We start from the raw sequence: 18,858 nt of genomic DNA, 5'->3' as shown, positions 1-18,858 counted from the left end.
AGACGTATGATGTTGAGGTTCCTCAAGCTACCTCCATGCGTGAGCTGCCGCATTGGGAGTTGCCAGATACCAGCGCTGTGCAGCAACCTCCACTTTCCTTGAGGCAGGAGCCTCTTGCCACGCGGCAACCTCCTCAACACTGGGGGCAGGAGCCTTATGCTTTGCAGCAACCTCCTCTTCCCTTGAGGCAGGAGCCTCTTGCGTTACAACCATCCTCGAGGCAGCAACCTCTTGAGGTACGACAACCTCTACCATCCTTGAGGCAGCCACCTCAACTCTCGCGGCAGCCACCTCCACTTTCCTCGAGGCGAGAACCTCAACTCTCGAGGCAAGCACCTCAAGAACCTCAACTCGTGAGACAAGAGCCTCTCTCTGCGCAGCCACCTCAACCCTTGAGGCAAGCGCAACTCTTGAGGCAGGAACCTCATGCTATGAGACAGCCACCTCAACGCATGCAGCAACCACTTTCTTCTCAGCTTGAGCCGCTTCCCATTCAACTTGTACCGCAGACTATGCAGCATGAGCCTCATGCTTTACAGCAGTCGCCTCTCACCACGCTTGCTCCTCAGACCTCCGCAGAACCTCCTTCATCCCAGCCTCATGACTTTGTCATTACCAGCCCTCATCCTCTTCAGCAGAGACTTGAGGATGAATCCGCAAGTGCGCATGCACCCGCTCTTCAGGATTCAGCCATTCAGCATACCGCTTTATCGTTACCTCTTGCTTCTCAACCCTCAGGTGATGAGGTTTCTGAGGATGAAGCTGCTCACCTGGATGATCCTTCATCTGATGTGGAGGAACCCAAGTCATTGCCACCCTCCATTGACTTTCGCAAGGTCCTAGCTCTGTTCAGAGAGTTGTACCCTGAACACTTTGTTTCTGCTACCCCTCGCTCTCCTCCATCCGAGTTCTCTCTAGGCATGCAACCTATTAAGTCTGCCTACACTAAGCTTGTCTTCGCTAGATCATCAAAGAGAGCTTTGAGAATGTTAGGGGATTGGTTGCAGTCCAAGCAGCAACTGGGAAGGACGTCTTTCATGTTTCCACCTCCTAAGCTGACTTCTAAGGCGGGCGTCTGGTATGCCACGGGAGAGGAACCAGGCTTGGGGGTCCCTGCCTCTGCCCAGGCTGACTTCTCAAGTTTGGTTGACTCTCCACGAAGGTCGGCTATGAGACGCTCTAAGGTCTGCTGGACCTTTTCTGACCTGGACCACTTCTTAAAGGGAGTCTTTCGCGCCTTTGAAATTTTTAATTTCCTCGACTGGTGCCTGGGGGCTTTGAGCAAGAAGACTGCCCCTTCTGACAAAGACTCGGCCATGCTGATCATGTCCTGTATGGACAAAGCAATTCGCGATGGTTCCGGCGAACTTGCCTCTATGTTTGTATCAGGAGTCCTCAAGAAAAGGGAACAGCTTTGCTCCTTCCTTTCCACTGGTATCACCTCTTGCCAAAGGTCACAGTTACTTTTTGCTCCTCTTTCTAAGTTCCTGTTTCCTGAGGATCTTATCAAGGAATTGTCTGCGGCTCTTATACAGAAGGATACGCATGACCTCGTGGCCTCTTCAGCACGGAAGGCTAAGGTTGCACCTTCAGTACCTAGAACTTACCGCACCCCAGTGGCTGATACTCCTGCCACCAGATTTATTCCGCCCTTTCGTGGCAGAGCCCCCAGCCGAGGAGGTACCCGCCCAGACGGTCACAGGGGCAGGTCCAAGAAAGGTACCAAGTCTTCGAAAAGCAAACATTGACTCTCCTCCTCTCCAGACAGCTGTAGGAGCCAGACTCAAGACCTTCTGGCAAGCTTGGGAAAGAAGAGGTGCAGACGCCCAGTCTGTCAAGTGGCTAAGGGAGGGTTACAGGATACCATTCTGCCGCAATCCCCCTCTGACCACTTCTCCCATCAACCTCTCTCCCAACTACAAGGAAAAGGACAAGAGGCTAGCGTTACATCAAAAGGTGTCGCTCCTGTTACAGAAGGAGGCAGTGGTGATAGTCCGGGATCATCAATCCCCGGGCTTCTACAACCGTCTCTTCCTGGTGGCCAAGAAGACAGGAGGTTGGAGACCGGTGCTGGACGTCAGTGCGCTCAATGCTTATGTCACCAAGCAGACGTTCACTATGGAGACGACGAAGTCGGTCCTAGCAGCGGTCAGGCTGGAGGACTGGATGGTCTCGTTGGATCTGAAAGACGCCTACTTTCACGTCCCCATTCATCCAGACTCCCAACCTTTTCTGAGATTCGTTTTTGGAGAGGTTGTGTACCAATTCCAAGCCCTGTGTTTTGGCCTAAGCACGGCTCCTCTGGTGTTTACGCGACTGATGAGGAATATTGCGAAATTCCTCCACTTGGCGGACATCAGAGCCTCCCTTTATTTAGACGACTGGCTGTTAAGAGCCCCCACAAGTCGTCGCTGTCTGGAGAGTCTCAGATGGACTTTGGACTTGACCAAAGAACTGGGTCTTTTGGTCAACTTAGAGAAGTCCCAGCTTATTCCTTCCCAAACCATCGTTTACCTGGGAATGGAGATTCGGAGTCAAGCTTTTCGGGCTTTTCCGTCGGCCCCAAGAATCAACCAAGCCCTAGAGTGCATCCTGAGCATGCTGAAGAGGAACAGATGCTCAGTGAGACAGTGGATGAGTCTAACAGGGACCCTGTCATCGTTAGCCCTGTTCACCGAGTTAGGGAGACTCCACCTCCGCCCCCTTCAATACCATCTAGCAGCTCACTGGGACAAGAATATGACGCTCGAAGCGGTCTCTATTCCTGTTTCCAAAGAGATGAAGACTACTCTCATGTGGTGGAAGAGCAACATCCTTCTCAAGGAGGGTCTCTCGTTAGCTGTTCAGACCCCCAATCTTCATCTCTATTCGGACGCATCAGACTCGGGCTGGGGCGCGACCTTGGACGGACAGGAATGCTCGGGGACATGGAACAAGGAACAGGAAACGCTTCACATCAATTGCAAGTTGTTAGCAGTACATCTGGCCTTAGTGAACTTCAAGTCCCTCCTGCTAAACAAGGTGGTGGAGGTGAACTCCGACAACACCACAGCCTTGGCGTACATCTCCAAGCAGGGAGGGACTCATTCGAGGAAGCTGTACGAGATAGCAAGGGACCTCCTCATTTGGTCAAGAAGTCGAAACCTCACGCTGGTAACGAGATTCATTCAGGGCAATATGAATGTCTCGGCAGATCGGCTCAGCAGGAAGGGTCAAGTCATCCCCACAGAATGGACCCTTCACAAGAACGTGTGCAACAGACTTTGGACCTTGTGGGGTCAGCCAACGATAGATCTGTTCGCTACCTCGATGACCAAGAGGCTCCCATTGTACTGTTCCCCAATCCCAGACCCGGCAGCAGTTCACGTGGATGCTTTTCTGCTGGATTGGTCCCACCTCGATCTTTATGCATTCCCGCCGTTCAAGATCATCAACAGAGTTATTCAGAAGTTCGTCTCTCACGAAGGGACACGGCTGACGTTGGTTGCTCCCCTTTGGCCTGCAAGAGAATGGTTCACAGAGGTACTGCAATGGCTGGTCGACGTTCCCAGGACTCTCCCTCTAAGAGTGGACCTTCTACGTCAACCTCACGTAAAGAAGGTACACCCAAGCCTCCACGCTCTTCGTCTGACTGCCTTCAGACTATCGAAAGACTCTCTAGAGCTAGAGGCTTTTCGAAGGAGGCAGCCAGAGCGATTGCCAGAGCAAGGAGGATATCCACTCGCAGAGTCTATCAATCCAAGTGGGAAGTCTTCCGAAGCTGGTGCAGAGCCAATGTAGTTTCCTCTACCAGTACCTCTGTAACCCAAGTTGCTGACTTCCTGTTACATCTTAGGAATGTTAGATCTCTTTCGGCTCCTACGATCAAAGGGTACAGAAGTATGTTGGCAACAGTTTTCCGCCACAGAAGCTTGGATCTTTCCTCCAACAAAGATCTACAGGACATCCTTAAGTCTTTCGAGACCTCTAAAGAACGTCGCTTGTCCACTCCAGGCTGGAATCTAGACGTAGTCTTAAGGTTCCTTATGTCTCCTAGATTTGAACCTCTCCAGTCAGCCTCTTTCAAAGACCTTACTCTCTAAACTCTTTTCCTCGTCTGCCTTGCAACAGCCAAAAGAGTTAGTGAGGTTCACGCCTTCAGCAGGAACATAGGATTCACATCCGAAACAGCTACATGTTCCTTACAGCTCGGGTTTTTGGCAAAAAATGAACTTCCTTCACGTCCTTGGCCTAGATCGTTCGAAATTCCTAGCCTTTCCAACATGGTGGGTAACGAGCTAGAAAGAGTTCTTTGCCCTGTCAGAGCTCTAAAGTACTATCTTAAAAGGTCAAAACCTATACGAGGACAATCAGTGGCCTTATGGTGTGCCATTAAGAAACCTTCGATGCCTATGTCCAAGAACGCAGTTTCGTATTACATAAGGCTTCTGATTAGAGAAACACATTCTCACATGAAGGATGAAGACCTTGCTTTGCTGAAGGTAAGGACACACGAAGTGAGAGCTGTGGCTACTTCGATGGCCTTCAAACAGAACCGTTCTCTGCAGAGTATTATGGATGCAACCTATTGGAGGAGCAAGTCAGTGTTTGCATCATTTTATCTCAAAGATGTCCAGTCTCTTTACGAGAACTGCTACACCCTGGGACCATTCGTAGCAGCGAGTGCAGTAGTAGGTGAGGGCTCAGCCACTACATTCCCTTAATCCCATAACCTTTTTTAACCTTTCTCTTGAATGCTTTTATTGTTGTTTTTGGGTTGTTACGGTAGGCTAAGAAGCCTTCCGCATCCTAGTTGATTTGGCGGGTGGTCAATTCGTTCTTGAGAAGCGCCTAGGTTAGAGGTTGTGTAGAGGTCCTTTAGTATGGGTTGCAGCCCTTTATACTTCAGCACCTTAGAGTTGTTCAGCCTCCTAAGAGGAACGCTGCGCTCAGTAAGGGAGACGAACTTATTAAAGGCAGAGTAATGGTTCAAGTCGACTTCCTTACCAGGTACTTATAATTTCATTGTTATTTTGTATAACTGATAATATGAAATACGGGATACTTAGCTTCTTGATTAACAAGTACACTGGTTTTCACCCACCTCCCTGGGTGTGAATCAGCTACATGATTATCGGGTAAGATTAATATTGAAAAATGTTATTTTCATTAGTAAAATAAATTTTTGAATATACTTACCCGATAATCATGATTTAATTGACCCACCCTTCCTCCCCATAGAGAACCAGTGGACCGAGGAAAAATTGAGGTGGTGTTGTCAAGAAGTACTGCAGTACCTGGCCACAGGTGGCGCTGGTGAGTACACCCCCCTCTTGTATAGCGATCGCTGGCGTATCCCGTCCGTAGAATTCTGTCGGGCAACGGAGTTGACAGCTACATGATTATCGGGTAAGTATATTCAAAAATTTATTTTACTAATGAAAATAACATATTTCTAATACTACGTACAGAATGGTAGTCGGGAAAGGTGTCAATGCAAAAGATGGTCAATTATAGCCACTATAACATCCCCCTCCCCCCCAAAGAAAAATCAATTCCCTACTATTATTCAAAATCACTGATGTCATCATAAATATCCTGGACTGGAAAAAGTTACGGACATTTGATATAGACTTCATGTGCTAGACACTGAAAAAGGAATAGCCTTTCTTTGTAGAACCGAGACTGTTTTTGGAGCAATTAGGGTTGTATCTTAGCTAGTATTAATAAAAATAATAATTAAAAATACTGTAGTTTCTGAATGTAAGAGCTGTTATAGATTTCCTTTGTAAAGTATTTTATATCATAGGAATTTTAAGTTTAAATTAATTGCTTAGTATAGAATTTTTTTTATTTTTAACTTGAGTCTTGTAAGAAAAGGCTCATTTCTGATATTGTATCGTTGTTGATTACCTGGTAGATGTTTTTGGTATTTGATATTTCTTTTTTTGTTAACTTTTTTTTTTGATATAGCACTTATCTTATGCACAGGGATAACATAAAATGGCTGACTGGGATGACATGCCTCCTTTAGAAGATGATGATTGTGCAGCCACCCATCCCAGGACTGGAGCAATGCAATTGCTATCACAGAATGGATTGGATCAGTCAGATTGCTCAGACGACAATGAGGATATGTGGGAAGAGATGGATGAAGAAAGCAATCAAATAAAAACAAAGTGCTTATTCTGTGAAGACAAAACACTTTCTATTCAGACTTGTTGGACACATATTAAGGATATGCATGACTTTGACTTCAATTCGTTTGTTTGCGGCCTTGATTTGGATCAAATCGAATTTATCAAGTTAATCAATTTTGTGAGAATAGAAAAACCTTCTCCTTCGGAATTGAAGTTAATGGATAAGATTACTTGGAACTGTGATTCATACATGAAACCTACCATTGAGGATGATGTTCTTCTGATGTATGGTGAGTTAGCATTAGTTTTTTGTGGCTGTTGTTATATTAAAAATACAAAATTTATAATTATAGTTAAGAAGTACTGTGCTTGTGGTGTAAATGATATTAACATAATTGAGCTATTTTTAAGTTCTATACTTCATTGAGATATTAACTCTTGTTACATTTATGACTGGTTTTCTCAGTATTAAATTTATAGAACTTAATGTCCTGTACAGTACTGCAATTGTGAGGCTGTTACCGTTCTCAGCTACTTATTAAAAAATTTTTGATGTTTACATGCAATACATTAGAGTACATGTATTTTTGTAAACAGTAGAGTAAATATATAGTATTTCATTAAATTCTTTATGCTTTCAAGTGCTAGCTTACGAAAAAGGAATAAAAGGGAAAAATGAGTTATGCCTGGGTTTTTGTCTAGCCCCTAGCTTTTGTTTATCCCTTTCTCCTACAGGAGTCCATCAGTCTTTTTCTTTATGTATATCAATTACTTTCTTTTTGTAGTAAGACAAAAATGTTCTGCTGAAGTCTAGGATTGAATTTTTATTTTTAAATATTTAACTTAGCCGGTGAATATATAGCTGCAACTCTGTTGCTCGACAGACAACTCTACGGAAAAACTCGCCAGCGATCGCTACACAGGTTGCGGGTGTGCCCAACAGCGCCATCTGTCGACCAGATACCCAGCTCTTATGTAAACAAAGACTCAATTTTCTCTCTGTCGACGTGTCGACAAGACGTACTTTACTCGCTGTTGCTAAACTGGAGTTTTTCACATCTAATTGGTGAAGTACTATATTCTAGTTTTGAGCTTTCGCTGTGCAGGGTTTTTCTTCACACAAATCCTTGAACTCTTTTTTATCGGATTCTTTGTTGATGACTTATTGATCGTTTTTTGGAATTTTCCCTTGACCAATTCAAAATGGCTGACCCTTCACAAGTTCCCAAATTTAGGAAATGCAATGCTAGGGACTGTTCTAGGCGTCTTCCGAAGGCTTCTATCGACCCTCACACTGTTTGTTCCAATTGTCGGGGTAAAACCTGTCAATTGGAAGATCGGTGTGAGGAGTGCGTTGGCCTTTCGGAATTCGATTTTATCGAATTTCAAAAGTACACACGTAGGCTAGAGAGAGATAGAGTTAGAAGTTCTTCTCGATCTATTGATGTATCCTCTCCTCATGCCCCACAACCTATTCCTTCCCCTGTAGTGGTTGCTCCTAACCCCCCTCCTGGCACTCAGGCACCATCGATGGCTGACATGATGCGTGCCATCCAGGCTCTAGGTGAGAGAGTTGAGTCCCCTGCTAGTGACCGTAATCAGCTCATGGCGGATGTTAAGGAGCTTAAGTGCCAAAGTGCAGTGGGAAGTGCTAGAGTGCCAAGTGATAGTGTTGTGGACAGTGTTGCGCTTGAGGGTTCGTCTGTTCGTGCCTGTCGTCCTCCTAGTCCGGGACCTCTTGCAAGCTCCCAAGTCCAGGGGAGAAGCAATGTCGTACGACGCATGGGTTCGAGAGGCTTTAATCAGCGAACAGACGTTCCCTCCGTGGTATCGGGCGTATCTCCCCAAGATCGCTCCTACCTACCTAAGACGAGAGAGCCCATTTATACCTCGTCGTCTGAAGGTGTTTCTCGCAAGAAACTTTGGACCAAGGTCTCGCGACCGTTAAAACGTAAGTCGGTCCCTTCAGCACAAGTCCAACGGCCTGGTTGTAGCCACTGGGTCAGTTCGGACTCGTTGCCGTCATCCGATGACTGCTCACCGCCTAAGAGAGGCAAAGCGGTACCGCTTCAGACACTAACACCGTCTGTCGCCGCACCTGCTCCCGTAGACCCTAAGTGGTCTTTACTGCAAGACATGCAGTCTAAGCTTACGTCTCTGATGCAGGACTTTCATGCGGAGAAGGTTGCTGCCGTACCAGCTAGTGCAGTACCTAGCCTACAACCCTCCAAGCGATCGGTTGTGCGTCCTGTGGACGCTGAGGTAACCTTCTCACGCACACCAGTTGAGAGAGTTCCTCCACCCATGCGTTCCAGTGTGGTCTGCCAGCCGCATGTTGACGTTAAGCGACGCACGGAGGTTGCCTTTGACGTTCTGGATGTTCAACAACCTTCAGAGTTGCCTTGTTTTGACGCGGTGCGTCAACCTCCGCAACCCAGTGTGGTTTCCACTGCGCAACCCAATCAGTCTAGACAGTCTGGGGTAGACGCTGTGCGTCCCCGCGCTACCATGGTTGTTGCCAGCTCACAGACTGGGCAGCAGGTCCATGACGTTGCGTCCGGCTCAGTCACGCATGCACCAGTGCGACCGGACTCAGCGATCCAGCCGTTACCCACTCCGTTGCCGTTTCCTCATCAGTTGTCGGATGAGGAACTTTCTGATGATGATGTTGCTGCGCATCAAGATGAACAACAATCAGAATTGGACGAGCCTAAGTCTACTCAACCCTCTTTGGACTTTAGAAAAGTTTTGGCTATTTTCAAAGAGCTGTTTCCTGACCAGTTTGTTTCTGTGGCTCCTCGTTCTCCGCCTTCAGAGTTTGTTTTAGGCATGCCTTCTACCGCACCTGCCTTTACTAGACTCGTCCTCGCACGCTCGTCCAAGAGAGCTTTGCGGGTGATAGGGGACTGGTTACAGTCCAAGAAGAGTTTAGGGAAGACAGCATTTGCTTTTCCCCCTGCTAGACTCTCTTCTAGATCGAGCGTCTGGTATGCCACGGGAGAAGTTCTCGGCTTGGGAGTTCCTGCCTCTGCCCAGGGCGACTTCTCAAGTCTTGTAGACTCTCCCCGCCGCCTTGCCATGAGACGCTCAAAGATTTGTTGGTCATCATCGGACCTGGACCACCTTTTGAAAGGAATCTTTAGGGCCTTTGAAGTTTTTAACTTCTTAGACTGGTGTCTAGGAGCCCTAAGCAGGAAGATCTCTTCGACAGATAAAGAGACTTCCTTGCTCATTATGTCCTGCATGGACAAGGCCGTCCGTGATGGGTCTAATGAGCTTGCTGCATCTTTTGTGTCCGGAGTCCTAAAAAAGCGAGAATCTCTCTGCTCATTCCTTTCTGCTGGAGTTACACCGTGCCAGAGATCTGAGCTTCTCTTTGCTCCTTTTTCCAAGTGCCTTTTTCCAGAAGTCCTGATTAAGGAAATAGCCGCTTCGTTAGTGCAGAAGGACACTCACGATCTTGTTGCGTCCTCAGTTCGCAAAGCTCCCTCTTTGCCTACCTTGTCAGCTAGACCAAGGATGGACACTCCAGCGTCTCGCTTTATTCCGCCCTTTCGTGGCAGAGCCTCCAGCAGAGGAGGTGCTCGTGCCAAAGGGAAGCGAGGGAAGAAGAAAGGATCCAAGTCCTTTAAGGGCAGAGTCTGACTGCCCGCAACTTCAGACAGCAGTGGGAGCCAGACTCAAGAACTTCTGGCAGGCCTGGGAGAAGTGAGGCGCAGATGCACAATCTGTGAAGTTGCTCAGAGAGGGGTACAAGATCCCTTTTGTACGGAAACCCCCTCTAGCAACGTCTCCCATCGATCTCTCTCCCAGGTACAGAGAGGAAGAAAAGAGACGAGCCTTGAAACGGGAAGTGTCTCTTTTGCTAGAGAAGGGAGCGGTGGTCAAAGTCTCGGACCTTCAATCTCCGGGATTCTACAACCGCCTCTTCTTGGTTTCAAAGAAGACAGGAGGGTGGAGGCCGGTGATAGACGTCAGTGCTCTGAATGTCTTGTCACAAAGACGACGTTCTCCATGGAGACCACAAAGTCAGTCTTAGCAGCGGTCAGAAGGGAAGACTGGATGGTCTCTTTAGACCTAAGGGACGCCTACTTCCACGTCCCCATCCACCCAGACTCCCAATCTTTTCTGAGATTCGTTTTCGAAAAGGTGGTCTACCAGTTTCGGGCCCTGTGCTTTGGCCTAATGAGGCTGATGAGGAATGTAGCCAAATTCCTCCATTTATCGGACATCCGAGCCTCCCTTTATTTGAACGACTGGCTTCTCAGAGCCTCTTCCAGTCGTCGCTGTCTAAAGGATCTAAAGTGGACTCTAGATCTGACCAAGGAATTGGGTCTCCTTGTCAATATGGAAAAGTCGCAACTGGTCCCATCCCAAACTATTGTGTATTTAGGGATGGAGATTCACAGTCTAGCTTTTCGGGCTTTTCCGTCGGCCCCCAGAATAAGTCAAGCCCTGTTATGCATCCAGAACATGCTGAAGAAGGAACGCTGCTCAGTCAGGCTGTGGATGAGTCTGGTAGGGACGCTATCATCCCTGGAACAATTTGTGTCATTAGGAAGACTACACCTCCGTCCGCTTCAATACCATCTAGCTTTTCACTGGAAAAAGGACAAGACGCTAGAAGCGGTCTCGATCCCCATTTCCGAAAAGATGAAGTCTTGTCTGACTTGGTGGAAGGACAGTATCAACCTAAGAGAGGGTCTTCCCCTGGCTGTTCAGACTCCCAACCACGTTCTCTTCTCGGACGCATCGGACATGGGCTGGGGCGCGACATTAGACGGTCGGGAATGTTCAGGACTGTGGAACTCGAGTCAGAGGATCATGCATATCAACTGCAAGGAGCTGCTGGCAGTACATCTGGCCTTGAAAAGCTTCAGGTCTCTCCTTCGAGGCAAAGTGGTGGAAGTGAACTCGGACAACACCACTGCCTTGGCGCACATCTCCAAGCAAGGAGGGACCCACTCACTGACGTTGTACGAGATCGCAAGGGACCTGCTCATCTGGTCAAAAGGTCAAGACATATCACTAGTAACGAGGTTCATCCAAGGCAACTTGAATGTCATGGCAGATTGTCTCAGTCGGAAAGGGCAAGTAATTCCAACAGAATGGACCCTCCACAAGGATGTATGCAAGAGACTTTGGGCCACTTGGGGCCAACCGACCATAGATCTCTTTGCAACCTCGCTGACCAAGAGGCTCCCAATCTATTGCTCACCAGTCCCGGACCCAGCAGCAATACATATAGATGCCTTTCTCCTAGATTGGTCACATCTAGATCTCTACACATTCCCACCGTTCAAGATTGTCAACAAGGTACTGCAGAAGTTCGCCTCTCACGAAGGGACAAGGTTGACGCTAGTTGCTCCCCTCTGGCCCGCGAGAGAATGGTTCACCGAGGTACTTCGATGGCTAGTAGACGTTCCCAGAAGTCTTCCTCTAAGGGTGGACCTTCTACGTCAGCCACACGTAAAGAAGGTACACCAAAGCCTCCTCGCTCTTCGTCTGACTGCCTTCAGACTATCGAAAGACTCTCGAGAGCTAGAGGCTTTTCGAAGGAGGCAGCCAGTGCGATTGCTAGAGCAAGGAGAGCATCCACCCTTAGAGTCTACCAATCGAAGTGGGAAGTCTTCCGAGACTGGTGCAAGTCAGTCTCTGTATCCTCGACCAGTACCTCTGTAGCTCAAATAGCTGACTTTCTCTTATACCTGAGAAAAGGACGATCCCTTTCAGCTCCCACTATCAAGGGCTACAGAAGCATGTTGGCATCAGTCTTCCGGCATAGAGGCTTAGATCTTTCCAACAATAAAGATCTTCAGGACCTCCTTAAGTCTTTTGAGACCACTAAGGAGCGTCGTTTGGTTACACCTGGTTGGAATTTAGACGTGGTACTAAGATTCCTCATGTCAGACAGGTTTGAGCCGCTACAATCAGCCTCCCTGAAAGATCTCACTTTAAAGACACTTTTCCTGGTATGCTTAGCCTCAGCTAAAAGAGTCAGTGAGATTCATGCCTTCAGCAAGAACATCGGATTTTCGTCAGAAAAAGCCACATGTTCGCTACAACTTGGTTTTCTAGCCAAAAATGAGCTGCCTTCTCGACCTTGGCCTAAATCGTTCGATATTCCCAGCTTATCGAAGATTGTAGGCAATGAACTAGAAAGAGTCTTATGCCCTGTGAGAGCTCTTAAGTTCTATTTAAAGCGCACTAAACCTTTACGAGGCCAATCTGAAGCTTTATGGTGTTCAGTTAAGAAACCATCTTTGCCTATGTCAAAGAATGCTTTATCCCAACTTTATCAGACTGTTAATACGAGAAGCTCATTCACATCTGAGTGAGGAAGACCAAGCTTTGCTTAAGGTGAGGACACACGAAGTTAGAGCTGTCGCAACTTTCGTGGCCTTTAAGCAAAATAGATCTCTGCGAAGTATAATGGACGCAACCTATTGGAGAAGCAAGTCAGTGTTTCCGTCTTTTTATCTAAAGGATGTCCAGTCTCTTTACGAGGACTGCTACACACTGGGACCATTCGTAGCAGCAAGTGCAGTAGTGGGTGAGGGCTCAACCACTACAATTCCCTAATTCCATACCCTTTTAATCTTTCTCTTGAAATGTTTTTATTGTTGTTTTTTGGGTTGTCCGGAAGGCTAAGAAGCCTTTCGCATCCTGGTTGATTTGGCGGGTGGTCAAAGTCATTTCTTGAGAGCGCCTAGATTAGGGGTTTGATGAGGTCCTGTTGTATGGGTTGCAACCCTTGATACTTCAGCTCCTAGGGGTCGATCAGCATCCTAAGAGGATCGCGAGGCTCCGTAAGGAAGACGTACTTAAAAGGCAGAGTAATTGTTCAAGTCGACTTCCTTACCAGGTACCTATTTATTTTGTTGTTGTTATTTTGATAACTTCTAAAATGAAATGAAAAACTCTTAGCTCATAAAATGTAAACATATATTACTGGTCTCTACCCACCATCCTGGGTGTGAATCAGCTATATATTCACCGGCTAAGTTAAATATTTAAAAATGATATTTTGATTATAAAATAAATTTTTGAATATACAGTACTTACCCGGTGAATATAAATTAAATGACCCTCCCTTCCTCCCCAATAGAGACGCAGTGGGACGAGGAGAAAATTGAGTCTTTGTTTACATAAGAGCTGGGTATCTGGTCGACAGATGGCGCTGTTGGGCACACCCGCAACCTGTGTAGCGATCGCTGGCGAGTTTTTCCGTAGAGTTGTCTGTCGAGCAACAGAGTTGCAGCTATATATTCACCGGGTAAGTATATTCAAAAATTTATTTTATAATCAAAATATCATTTTTTCCAGAATTTTCACATCCAAGAACTTTCAGTTTTGGTATTGATATTGCTGTTCCACCTCTAAAAGGGACAGCCTTTACTTCTAAATATAAATTAAAAAAATTTACTCTGTTCTGTAGCATTCCCCATTCATGTAAGGTTGTTCCTCCTTCTCCTAGTAAGAGCTCTTCAAGTCTATCTAAAAAAGATGGCAGAGGTCATGGGCTTTGTCAGGAATCTGTGTTGCTTGTGGGAGATTACTGCCAGTGCCGTAATAACTTCTAAGGGTACTGTATCTCTTTAAGTGTTCAAGTAAAGCCTTTGCCCTGGCCAAGTCTAGATTGACATGCTGGAGAATGGAAGACAGCATAGATCTGTATTCCTTGATGCATGGTAGCCTACTTATAAGTTCTTGTAATGCAGAAACCTGAAGAACTTAATGTTGTTAAGGCTTGTGTTAATGGATGAAACACTTGATTTGCACAAACTAGTAAAAAGCTTCTCTGTTTCTAATATTATTTATTAGTGGACACTTACAACTGCTATGATGGACAACAGAGGTCTTATAAAATTTTGTTTGCCTTGCCTTTACAGTTGAGAGAGTATATGCAATAAGATGAGGCATAAGATGCCAGATGACAGTGTAACTGTCTGAGAATATCTAGGCTTTTTGGCAGGACAGTTAGATTGCATGCTATAGGAGGCCTCAAATCTATGACACATTTCCTCTTGAGGGTAATTAGGAGCTATGATTATCATTGAGAATGGAGGGAATTCCATCAATATCCAGGTTCAGCCTTTACTGAAGCCTTACATCCACTTACTAAGCCAGGGAATCCTGCACTGATAAACAGTAAATGTCCATTTTCTTGTACAAAATAGTTGCACAGATGTCCACTGCACTGTCTGTTTCCTCCACACACTTCATAGGTCTTGCTACACCTGAGGATGTAGAGACCACTCTCAATCTGACCTCTTTGGCTCAGTTGATATCCTAGAACACACTACTTTCCTGGAACAATAGTTGGATCAGGGTAATTTTCCTCTCCTGTTTAATATAACAGACCCTTTCCAGCAGAACCACTCTGACTGTGTCCCTTACAGATTTCTGATGTATGCAAGAGTTGTGGTAATGTTAGACTAAGATATATGACTCCCTACTACTGGACTTTCCAGGCTTTAAACCATAAAGTTTAGGGTCTTCCAGATTAGTGATATTTTCAAGGCTGTTGAAGTACAGTACATTGCCTTCGCTCTTTCCGACCTAAGATCTTATGCTACTGTTCGTCACAGAAGGGCAACATGTCCAGAACTCTCACTTCCAGACTAACTAAGGCTATTATCTGTGGGTCCATCCACCATGACATTACTCCTGGTTGATCTTCAATCTGGGGGTCCATTGCAAATTTCAGGTCCAGATCTTATCCAGTTGTTTTATTTTAATAAATATTCTGCAAGTTCATTGCTGCTTACTTCACTAATGTAGTAGGAGGGCAATGGTGAATATGTTACCACTCAAAAAGATTATTGCCACATTAAGATTAAGAGGAATAGTCTTACATGTGTACAAGAATTGTTCCAGACCCCTGGTCATAAGTTTCTTCAACAGAGTTTTGATCATACCATTATGTTTCTTTCTAAACTGACTTGATCCTAGTGGCCTCATACTGAAACCAAAACTTACTTGATTAACACCTATTTCAAATACTTACTCTAAAACAAGACTACTGATTATCCCTAATTGCAGTATGCCTCCTACTGAAACAGACATTAGATCCAGACTCCACCGAGAAGATCCAGTCATTTCTCTCTCATTGCTGCCTGACAACCCATAATATATTACCATTATCCCTCTTCTATATGTGGTATTTGCATATGAATATTGGGGAATGTTGATTGAAATAATAAAAAATTTTGTAATAGAAATGATTTCATTACCTAATATTCATATAGAGATCCTTCCATCTCCCTCACATCTAGCTGGTTCAGAAGTGAAATTGAGATAGGGAAACAAAGCTGAAGGATTCCTGGCAGTGAGAAGAATAAACAAAAGCTAGAAGTAAGCCAAAACCCAGGAATGTCCTTTTCTTCCTCTTTTCTTTTCTTGTCATAAGCCAGCAACTTGAAAGCATAAAATATGAAAATATTGGGTATGTATTGAAACATATTCTATTATAAGATTTGCTTTTTATTTTATTATTATACTATAGTAGTATTCTTTATTTTTATGTTTTTAACATTTAGAAAAATACCTGACAGTTATTTGAGTTTCGTATTGAAATGTTCTTATGTGTACTGGGTGTGGATAGAAGTGAATTTCACATACTTTCAGATGTTGAAGACTTCACATTGCCCGAAAACAGCCATACGAAGAACAAAGACAGAGAAATTGAAACTCTTAAGGCCACTGTTGAAGGTTTACAGGAAATTATTGATAAGCAAAGAGAAACAATGCAAAGAATGTTACAGGCTGCCCAAGCAAACAGTGAGGTAAGGTTGAGTAAGACTTTAATGATATTTTGTCTAGTAAAATTTCTTTAGTGTAATTTTTTATTAGAAAAACTTTTTTTATATACAGTATTGGACATTTGCTCAGTAAAATGGGTGATTAAAGTCTGAGTCCATCAATGTATATTGATATGAGCAAATGAAAACAAAGTCTATGAAAAGTTCTCAGCCTCCACCCCCAAGTCAAAGCAGGTCTCTTAAGAATTAAAACCAAGTTATGTTGCTACACCTGGCTTTGTGTAAAACTAGGTTCCTAATTGGTCATTCAGAGAGAAAGTAAGGATTTGGATGCACTAGTCTAAGTACTGTATTCTTTTCAGGTCTCCACCAATATTTTTTTATAATTAATAAATGAATTTGAAGACATTTCTTTTAGAATGATCACATTAAGGCTGGTAAGCCCTAATCTGCCATTTTTAGCCGACTTTAAAAGTTAATTTATTCCTGTTAGATTAAGATGTAATTTTTTTTGTCTAGGAATTATTAGTGCATAAATTTGTTTTACTGAAAAGTGTATCCCTGTTTGAAAATTTTCTTTGTTCAAGTTTTTAAATAAATGGTTCAATAATTTGGAAACTTTCAGAATCAACAGCGCCCGTCGGTTCGAACAGTAAGCTGCATAAGGCCTGAAGAGGACGAGGGATATTTCAACTCATATGCCCATTTTGATATTCATCATGAAATGCTTAGTGTAAGTACACGATGGGTATCAAGTAGTAGGAGGAAAGTTATGTCCTTTTCAATGTATCCCATGTCAGGTGACTATACAGTATTTAACCTTTTGGGTGCTAACTCCTCCAAATGATCTGGCACTCAAGCCCCAGGGCTTTTTTTAACATTTTGCATAACTAGGTACAATAACTGTAAACGAGGGCACTTCAAAACATTTATATCATAGAGCTATATAAATTTTCTTTCCTTTAATATATAATGTTACATATTTTGTAAAACCTTCTTATACATTATGTAAATAATTAAAGAAATAAGAAAAAAGTGGTAATTGCGGGATGTAAATCATGTCAGAAAGGATTAGAAATAGAGGGCATAAATTATATCCAATGGTGTTCATTTTGTTTTAGATGGAGTAGGAGTTTTTCCTTTCTGAAGAGCTTCTGCCTTCATTTTCATGAAATTTTATTTTTTTTGCTTCCACAGTAATTTTCTGCACTTACGAGTCTGTTTATGAGATTATGTGAAATACATCATCATCATCTCCTCCTATGCCTATTGATGCAAAGGGCCTCAGTTGAATTTTGCCAGTCATCTCTATCTTGAGCTTTTAATTCAATACTTCTCCATTCATCATCTCCGACTTCACGCTTCAGTTCTCAGCCATGTAGGCCTGGGTTTTCCAACTCCTCTAGTACCTTGTGGAGCCCAGGTAAATGTTTGATGAACTAATCTCTCTTGGGTAGTGCAAAGAGTATTCCCAAACCATCTCCATCTACCCCTCACTGTGATCTCATGCACATATAGCACTCAAGTAATCTCTCTTATAGTTTCATTTCTAATCATGCCCTGCTATTTAACTCCCAATATTCTTCGAAGGGCTTTGTTCCCAAATCTACTAAATCTGTTGGAGATTGTTCCATTGTCATACCATGACTCATGTCTATACAATAACATCTCACTAAACTGAGATATAGCCTGATTTATATATGTAATTTCAGGCTATTTTATTTCCAAATTTTACTTGACCGTGCCATTATCTGATTTGCTTTTTACAATCTTTTGTTAAACTGCAATTCTAAATACCCTGTGTCAGAGATCATAGTTCCTAAATATTTAAATAATTCTTCCTCATTATTCCTTTCGCCTTCCAATATTTCATTTTCCATTGCATATTCCGTTCTCATCATCTCCGTCTTTCTTCTATTTATCTTGAGCCCAACCTCTTTGATATTTCCTGCATTCTGATAAGCAAGCATTACATCAACAAAAGTAATTTAACCACAATTCTGTTCTTTCTTGCTCTCACTCTTTGTTCCTGTGTGACATACAATTTTTTTCCTTTAATTTGAGAGATTGATGGTGATGGTCATTAAAACTTGGATAACAAGGGGTTATACAGCTTGTGAAGGATGCAGGTGAGGAGCCCCACCCCATTTTCCAGCTACAGCTGGAGAGCTTCACTTTTGATTTGACTGCTGTCCAGTATGCTTGTAATGTTAGTTCCTTACCAAACTTTTTCATTTTCTTTTTCTGTTGCACTTTTGTACATACCCCTGGCTCAGTCCCAAGGGACTATGTGTCTGGAGCAAGGAGCTTTCTGATCTGCTTCAATGGGATTTTCAGGATTTTGGTGGTGTGTAAGTCTATCAGGTAGGCCATCTATGACTGTTGAATGAGATTGTAGCTCAGGCACTTCTCCCTCAGTTCCCTGACTGCCCGTGGGGAAAGGTGTGGTGGTCCCCTACCAGTACAAAAGGACTGTGACAACCTGTAAAGTGACTTCTGTGCCGACAGAGCCAAAGTGAATGTTGCCCCTGTGTCCAGGGTTACTTACCCTAGTGTATCCCACACCTCTTTTGTGTCTGAACACCTGACCCGGCCCCAGTGTATCCAACCCCTTTCCTTGTGTCTGTCACCCCAACCCAGTCCCAATGTATCCTGCCTCTTTCCTTGTGTCAGGGGTCCAGAGCCGGTATCGCCTGCCTTCTTTGTCTGTGGTTGTGCCCGGGGTTGTAGGACACAGTGAATGTGCCTTCCTTTCCCCAGTGAAAGTGTATCCGTGCGGTTTCTCTCTCATTGTTGGTCGCTTAGACCTTGACCCTTCTGCTTGTAGAGCCTGGAATAGGTCAAAGCATACTCTTTATTCTTCGTCCTCGTCCTTTGATTCCTCCTCTTAGATGAAGAGGAAGAGGTTGAAAAAGTCCAGCAAAGCCAGCTGCAGTCCTATTGAAAGGGCATCTCTCTCTCTCTCTCTCTCTCTC

At 44.4% G+C, this 18,858-nt stretch overlaps 2 protein-coding genes across 2 annotated transcripts in view; one reads left to right on the top strand and one right to left on the bottom strand.

Moving 5' to 3' along the window:
* The window catches only part of LOC137617218 (transmembrane protein 177), a 193,386-nt gene that overhangs the window by 71,943 nt on the left and 102,585 nt on the right, over window positions 1-18,858 (bottom strand). The window lies entirely within an intron of this gene.
* The window catches only part of LOC137617217 (uncharacterized), a 34,232-nt gene that overhangs the window by 3,748 nt on the left and 11,626 nt on the right, over window positions 1-18,858 (top strand). The window contains exons 2-4 of the mRNA XM_068347152.1: window positions 5,971-6,409; window positions 15,750-15,907; window positions 16,509-16,616. Coding sequence (XP_068203253.1) covers window positions 5,983-6,409; window positions 15,750-15,907; window positions 16,509-16,616 — 693 coding nt within the window. The 5' untranslated portion in view covers window positions 5,971-5,982. The remainder of the gene's footprint in view (window positions 1-5,970; window positions 6,410-15,749; window positions 15,908-16,508; window positions 16,617-18,858) is intronic.

This window comes from Palaemon carinicauda, chromosome 23 (assembly GCF_036898095.1).
Source record: "Palaemon carinicauda isolate YSFRI2023 chromosome 23, ASM3689809v2, whole genome shotgun sequence".
NCBI classification, from domain to species: Eukaryota; Metazoa; Arthropoda; class Malacostraca; order Decapoda; family Palaemonidae; genus Palaemon; species Palaemon carinicauda.
This window is presented reverse-complemented; position numbering and strand designations above follow the sequence as displayed.